This window comes from Crassostrea angulata, chromosome 10 (assembly GCF_025612915.1).
Source record: "Crassostrea angulata isolate pt1a10 chromosome 10, ASM2561291v2, whole genome shotgun sequence".
Classification (NCBI taxonomy): Eukaryota; Metazoa; Mollusca; class Bivalvia; order Ostreida; family Ostreidae; genus Magallana; species Magallana angulata.
This window is the reverse complement of record NC_069120.1, coordinates 49019458-49027511: the sequence shown is the minus strand read 5'-3', so window position 1 is coordinate 49027511 and position 8054 is coordinate 49019458. Positions and strand designations below refer to the sequence as shown.

General features: G+C 35.0%; 1 protein-coding gene across 1 annotated transcript; it reads left to right on the top strand.

Moving 5' to 3' along the window:
• The first annotated feature begins 280 nt into the window (after positions 1-280).
• Positions 281-6629, top strand: LOC128166789 (cytochrome P450 10-like). Its single transcript, XM_052832170.1, has 12 exons — positions 281-374; positions 549-680; positions 966-1160; positions 1588-1784; positions 2109-2299; positions 2846-3066; positions 3180-3320; positions 3645-3811; positions 4246-4324; positions 5824-5986; positions 6099-6142; positions 6373-6629. The coding sequence occupies exons 2-12, from the start codon at positions 561-563 to the stop codon at positions 6481-6483; spliced, it is 1629 nt and encodes a 542-aa protein (XP_052688130.1). The 5' UTR covers positions 281-374; positions 549-560; the 3' UTR covers positions 6484-6629.
• The last annotated feature ends 1425 nt before the right edge of the window (positions 6630-8054 follow it).

Genomic DNA, 8054 nt, shown 5'->3' with positions numbered 1-8054 from the left:
CGCTCTCCTCTTCGAACACACCTTCCTCAAGGCCCAAGACGATCAGAGAGCTCGAAATAACAGCGACTTATCTTTTCTCGTCATTCCTACATCATGCAACAACTCCACGGGGTAAATGCGATTTCTTCAATGCTTCACTAAGCTGCACCTGCGTTCCAGATGTGATTTTCATTCACGAATCTCAAATGAATGAAGGTTACTTTTTTTGTGTTATAACGTCTAAGCTGTGAAACCACGTGACCTATCCATACAGTATATAATAGGCTATGAAGCCTTATTTGATTGCGCTATTCTGTGCCATAAGTGCTAAACAGGGTGGAACCCCGTTAGGGTTTTTTTTTTTTATTCCAAACTTCGGAAATTTTATAAATAAGGTATGTAATTTTTGCGTTTAGATAAAAGTATTAATAAAGTAATTTAGTTTTTCCTTTTTGACAAATTTGCTTACATAATAAGCTAATTCACATTCATATGTTAATTATTGAATTGCAATTTATTCATATTAAGTACATGTCACAGTCAGTTTTCCTTGGATAACTTTTAAACAGACCAAAAAAAAAATGGCAAACAAAGGAACCTCATTCGGCAAAGTTTTGGCCAAATCTTTAGGAGCCCAAAAGCGGGTTCTCTCCACCTCCACCAGACAAGTGGCGGCTCTCTCTGACGTGCTCCCACTGTCGGTAAGACACCACTCAGGGTTTGAACAATAACTCCTCTTGTAAAAGTTGATGTGCTTTGAACAACATTTATTTATTCCAGACTTTATGTATGAAATTCCACTCTTTATATAATAGAGATATTTGCCTGATGTTTTCTAAAATGAAAGTACTTACCAAAGTGTTACAAAGGTAAAAAAATAATTAAAGTACCGACTTGGCATTACTAGTACATGCTGTTATATTACTTTGATGTGGCGGGGTATCTCGTTCGGTGAATTGTCAGCGAGTTTTGCTTGTCTTTTACAGTGCCCATTAGGATCAGCATCGGCACTAATTAATCAACTCCTGGCACCCAAACACACACAACCGGAACCAGCGACTACCGCCCAAACTTCATTGAAGTCTTTCGACAGCGTTCCGGGTAGTAAGGGACTGCCCTTTATAGGAACGCTCTTTGACTATATCAAGAAAGACGGATTTCGATTCAACAAAATATTCGAAGTAAGAATTTCCTGATGGTAACGACAATTTTTTCCGTGGGTGACAGCAATTAAATTTATTCCTTCAGTATATGTATTCAAAAGCTAAATCTGTCTTCAATACTTGGAGGCTTTCTTTCCTTCTTGAATATTTGCTTATTATTATTTTTTATTTGCTAAAAAAAAATCACCAGGCTCAAGTAACGGGTAAGATCTTGTGAGAGTTTCTTAGAAACTCCTCCTTAAGATAAACTATGATAACTAACAATAAATCAGCATTGTTAAGACATTGGTCAAACAATTATAATCCTACCAAAAATTAACTCCCATTAAGAAGGTTCACAACTTTGAATTAACGCACGAGCTTGTGTCTTACTTTTGCGTCTAATACTTTTGGACCATGTATGATTAATAGATTTTTGTATATTTTTGTGCACCCTAACCAACAGGCATATAGACAAAGAGCGTTAAAGTACGGGCCAATTTTCAAAGAAAACATCGCAAACCTTTCTACTGTTATCATCTCTGACCCTATTGAGTACAACAAGGTCATCGCAGCAGACGGCAAGACACCAACTCGTCATCCAATGGAGCCATGGCACTACTATCGGGAACAGAAACAACTCGGGCAGGGTCTTGTAGACTTGTAAGCATTATTGTGGAATCATTAGATTTCATGGTGGCTCAATTTTCGTGGAATTCGTGGGTACCTCTCATCCATGAAATAACATCCACCACGAATTGATAAATTAGGGTAATGTGTTTGAAACACATCGGATGTAAAAGTTAGTAGCCGTAATAAAACCGAGTAACCAGTATGCTGTTTACCAACTTTCAATACGTTGGTTTGTCCATAAAATCGTATATTATATTTAATTCAAAATAAAAAAATAAATGATACAGTGCGTTTATAAAAAGAAAAACATAATACATTTCTGTCACTTGTTTCACGGAAATGTCTTCTCCCCAGACAGGGTTCTGAATGGTACAAGGTCCGTTCTGTGGCCTCCAAGAAAATGTTGAAGATGAAGGAAGTCCTGGACTTCTGTACAGATATGGATAAAGTGGCTGAAGACTTCATCAGTCATTTAAACATCTTTCGAAACCCACAGAACGAGATAGTAGATCTTGAGAAACAGTTGTTCAAATGGTCAATGGAGTGTAAGTCACTAACATGTTTCTTTTTAATATACATGTACTGCCCATGAAATTTTATCTCAAAGACTTTCGCAGATCTAAATCAACCTCGTTTTTATAAAATTCATATAATACATATTGAATGTTAGGAAACTTAACCTGTACAAAATTTAAAAAGTTTTTTTTGGAATTTTTCAAATTTCTTATGTTAATTTTCAAAATGTAAGGCATTTTAAATCTTAGATAATTCATGCATTACGATTTAAATAACAAAATTATGAACTTATAGTTGAGTAAAATGAGCAAAGTTTTAGATATCTACATATATTTTAGATATTCCATAATAAATTTTTCTCAAACAATGTTGAAAACACAAATGCTGCAAAGACTTTGTTACGTAACTGTTTTTTTTACCTAAGTGAGTTTAATTTCTGTTTTGGCAAAAGAGTTAAACATCTTTTCGTGAAAGGATCATAATCATTTTTTACTTACATTAATCTATTCAATGAAAAAAAACACTTGTTTTTAACTATAAAATATAAAGTAATATTCTTGTTTTTGCCATTTCAGCCATCGGTACTTTCTTATTTGACTCAAGATTCGGTGCTCTTGGACCGAACCCTCCGAAAGAGACTCAAGACTTTGTGGAGCATCTGCAAGGATTCTTCAAACAAATGCAACCTCTAATGTTCAACTTTCCTTTCTACAAAATCTTCCCCACAAGAACGTGGAAACAGTTCGAGAAGCACGCGGACAATATCTTTAAGCTTGGCAGATCTTTCGTAGATAACGTAGGTTCTTCAATATCCGTCAAGATAATTTCAATACTAAATGTCAAACCAGTGAGTTTAATAGTAATCATTAATATCAATCTTAATCCTTTTATTATGTTGTTCTCGTTCAGAAAGCCATTCAACTCCAACAAAATCCTGTCAAAGAGGGAGAAAAGTCCTCTTTTATAGAATACATGATGAACCAGAAATCCCTCACTCAAAACGAGGCTCTTTCCACAGTGGTAGACATGCTGATCAGCGCCACAGAAACGGTAAACATTTCTAGTACTGTAGATTCCTTATTAAATGCAAGTACATTCCGCTATTCAACCGTTTTCTATCAAATCGCAAGAACATAAAATCGCGAATAACCATTTTTTTTTATCATAGTTTCATGTAGTTTATATATGTCCGAAAAATAAAAGCGAGATTCTAAAATTCACGAGATGTGCTTCGCGCAATTTTGCGCAGATATTAATTCCCCGCGTTAAATTGGGAATCTACAGTATAGAGAGTGTTTGGAATCTAACTGGATGTTCTGAAATGGTGCGGTTTTCTATGTATAGGACATCTATTGAAAGTGTTTTTTTGTGCAGACTTCATCTGCAACCGTGTGGGCGCTGTACAGCTTAGCCAATAATCCAGAGGCACAGGAAAAACTGTATGAAGAAACCAAGCGAGTTCTACCCAACAACGAAACCATCACCCCAGAAAAACTTCCCGAACTTCAATACGTCAGGGCAGTTATGAAAGAGTCCTTCAGGCATGTTATTTAATAACTTATTCTTGAGTCTCTACGTACAGTTTTTTATTATCATGGTCTAAATTTATTATCTTCATTCATACAAATTTCTCTCAAATGTTATCTCGGGAACTGAGAATTTCATCCTGTAATTTCATACATGTAGTTGTCGTTTCGATATAAATACATGAACTACATGTATATGCTTTAAAAACATTCATTAGCTGTACATGTACATGAAAGGTTGCATTTGTATTCAAAGTGTTTTTATAATTAGACAACTATTATATTGACAATGTTTTGTTCATCTACCTAAAACACCGTAATTGCCGGAGAAAAACAAACTACAATGTATGTAAGAAGATGCTTGTAATGATTAATTTGACTGATTAATCGTAATTTTATTGGTTAAATACCTTATTTTATACCTTTTAGTGATTGATAATTTTTTGTAGACTTTACCCCATCACTTTTGCCACCACCCGATATCTGCGAAAGGACACTGAAATCGCAGGATATCTTATTCCAGCCGGGGTAAGATCTTAGATAATGCACTCAACAATTTCATGTTACTGCGATAAAAAATGTTTGGTACACCAAATTCCCAATAATGAGCTAAACATAGTTTCACAGCCGATAAACTAGGTTTGTCGGCTGTAAAGATTACGGACCGTAAACTATATTAAGGTCAAGATCTAGTAAATCAAAGATGCCTACAGGTTTATGAAATTCAAGATATAAATTCTTTTAATGATGCTTCATGACAATAACTTTGTTTCATAGGGTGTACCGGGGCTTAAATTTTTGGTAGACACAATGAAAAATCATGTTTTAAACAACCATTGTCTATAAAATATAAAGGATAAAAGTAACAAATATCAGAGTTTTGTTCATTTTTGAATAATGAAATATATCCAGAATACCTACAGTCTCTCCAAAAACGGTATTTAACAAGCTCTTGACCTCCTCTTTAAAATGATGTCAAATTAAATATAGGTACCGGGATTACTTTTCCCATGATTAAATATAGAATGTCAAAATATTGTTATATTTTCTACATAATTTTTTAAAAGCCGTAAAATACGGGAAAAGATTCATCAAATCAATTATGACGTCATAATGGTTCTAGCACCAAAAAGATTGTCTGGGATCATTTACTAGATCTTGACCTTAAAGGGGCATGGTCCCGATTTTGGTCAAATTTTATTTTTCTGTTTTTATTATCTAAAAAGCTTGAGGAATGCTTTTCTAATGATCAAATGAAATTTGAGAGTCAGTCTTAGAGTTATAAGCAAGATACAAGGCTCACATTCTTTGTCTAAAAACAAGGCTCGTGTCCGGTTTTTGTTTACATAAATTCAATAAACCAGTAAAGAAAGTTTTTTCAAGCTGATTTGTCTATTTTCTTATTCATTTTATGCATAAATAAAGAGTTCCTAACGTTTACCACTTTCATTTTAAGTCTAAAACTGAAATTTTAACTTTAACATTCAAAATGTAAACAAAAGCTTTGTTTACATAGTAATGAATTGCATGATCTGTAACTTGCTTATGACTCACCAAATGGCATTCACATTTTGGTTGCCTATTAATTAAAAATGCCTCACTGAAGCATTGTAAACATTAAAATCGGAAAAATGATTTTTTACCAAAATTGTGACCATGTCCCTTTAAACGATTTCACATCTGTAAACCAAAGTTAATGCAATAATCTCTGTTCGGAATTGCGATTTGCGAAACATAGTGCATCTGATAAATACAATTTCGATTTGTAAACTCTTAACTATATTTAGCATTTTAAAGATAAAAAGAATAGTTAACAAATCATTAACTATAGTTAACTGTCCGAAAATAAAGTTTACAGTAAAAATCTAGTTTAACAACTGTAAAACTATGTTAAGCTTTTTTTTTTAATTTGGTGTGCCATAATAATGACATATATATCACATTTCATTTGTGTATGTGGCGTTTTTATTTAGACCATGCATATACTGTATACCGTCAGATATACATACTCTACACATATTTCACAGACCCATGTTCAAGGACATGTCTATGGAATGTTTCAAGACGAAAAGTATTTCCCTGAACCTGAAAAATTCAGACCCGAGCGCTGGACCAAAGGAACTGCAATGAAACAGGAAGTAAAAGCCATGTCAAACCTGGTTTGGGGTCATGGAGCGCGCATGTGCATAGGCAAGTCACTGTGGAGATTATTTTTCTCCTCTATAACTCTATTTGAGTCCATTGAGGTTATTGTAGAGTATTTGTCACAAAATACGTGATTTTCTTCATTTTTCTAATCCAGGTCGTAGATTCGCTGAACAGGAATTGCATATTCTGCTGACAAAGGTAATAAGCAAACTTAGTAAAAACAGAGACATAAAATGTTATGTATGTCTCTGGTAAAAATCATCTGGGTTTTTTTAAGTATTCAAATTTTACTTCAATCTTTTTCATAGTCGATTGCCATTAAAATTGTGTACTTTTCATTCAATCAATTTTTATGTTATAAAATAATAATTATATACATGTAGGGGATCAACTGACATATCCTAAATTATCAAATTTCCTTTTTCCAGATTGTTCAGAACTTTCGGCTCGAGTACAACCATAGCCCTGTGGGGGCTGTACTGAACACAGTTATGACCCCTGACCAGCCTCTCCGTATCTCTTTTATCCCAAGAAATTAATGGACTACTGCAAACATAAATAGCCAGCTGTGATATCTCAATGCTTCAAAAAAATTGTTGGATTTACAATACGCCATATTTTGTGCACGCAAATGCTACATGTTTATTTTTTTCAATCAACAGTTATAAATTTCAAAACGGTTCCTGCAAAACTGTTTTCTCTTTTTTTAATTATGCATTCATATCAACTGCATGGTAATAGAATATTAGAATATGTATAACCACTTAGATGTCTTTGCAATTCCATCTATCAAAAGAGCTCTAAAATCGAATAGAATCGGCTTACAAACCAGCCCATAGGTTAAAAATCTGATTTAAAGAAAAGAAAATGCTAAAAAAATCTGTCCCTCTATGATTTTTTCTATTTTGATTCAATTTGATGGAATTACATAAAGTTCTGATACTCTGATATCCAAAGTTTATTGAGAGAGAAATATCAAGTAGTACGATAACATTCCGAATCCAGAAGTTCGCTGTACGCTGTCCGACAGCTGTTTCGCCTGTACTCTTCGGAACGTTGATTATGTTCATCATGTGCAATGACAATTATCATGTCAAAATCACAAAATGGAACCAATTGGTGGAAAACATTCTGAGTTCGCATGGCTTCTCCTTCTAGATCTCTATTCAGTGTTGTTGTCTCCAAGAGTGCATGCATATGGTCACGATTTTGGTGATAATAATATATTTTGTTAATTTTTTTTTTACAATGATTTAGTAATACGTATTTTAATGATCAAATCAAAATGTTTGCCGGGGGGAGGGGGCTATTTTCCGGACACCCAAACCGCCGCCCCCCCCCCCCCCCTCTTCTATGTACTTGCGCAAGTACCTCTCATAGGCGTCGGAACCGGGGGGGGGGGGCTAGGGGGGGGGCTTAGCCCCCCCCCCCCCCACTTTTTTTGCAAAGTTATATACCTAACCATTAGAAACATAGCATGATAGAGGATTCACCCCCCCCCCCCCCCACTTTTTCTCGCAGGAAAGATTATTGTTCCTAAATTTACCTTGAAAGATTGAGAAGCTGGATTCAGAAGCATACTAGCCCTACCCCCCCCCCCCCCCCGGGGAAAAATTTGGGTAAGTATTTTTTTTTTTGGAAGTACATGTATAGGTATACCCCCCCCCCCCCCCCCCCACGGATTACGATTTCCATGATTTTGGGAATTACTTCTTTCTCAATATTTCTGAAGATTAGTCTAGCCCCCCCCCCCCCCCCCACTTTCAATTTGCTTCCGACGCCAGTGCCTCCAATACCGAAAACTTAAGTTCATAAATGAGGTCTGACTCGCATGATTCTCGATCGGATTCGATGCCTGTCGTTGACTATTTTATCATTCAAATAAATCTTACAACGCAGTAACTTACGTAACCCTCGGAAACTTTTCAAACCCCGAAAAATTTGAATGGAATTCAAATAAGTTACCTCATGAATTTAATTCTTTGCACTCAATCGGTCAATGATATGCATATAACCTCCTTACTTGATATAATAGAATATATCCTATACCAACAGTTGTAAGATGAATGTGTGTATGCATTAATATATCGAAACATTTGTATGGAAATTT

What these genes read in the sequence shown, in the direction of transcription:
- LOC128166789 (XM_052832170.1), top strand. Translation starts at nt 561, where the DNA reads ATGGCAAACAAAGGAACCTCATTCGGCAAAGTTTTGGCCAAATCTTTA. An exon ending in GATATCTTATTCCAGCCGGG is followed by an intron (nt 4,325 to 5,823) that starts GTAAGATCTTAG and finishes CATATTTCACAG; the next exon opens with ACCCATGTTCAAGGACATGT. An exon ending in TGGAGCGCGCATGTGCATAG is followed by an intron (nt 5,987 to 6,098) that starts GCAAGTCACTGT and finishes TTTCTAATCCAG; the next exon opens with GTCGTAGATTCGCTGAACAG.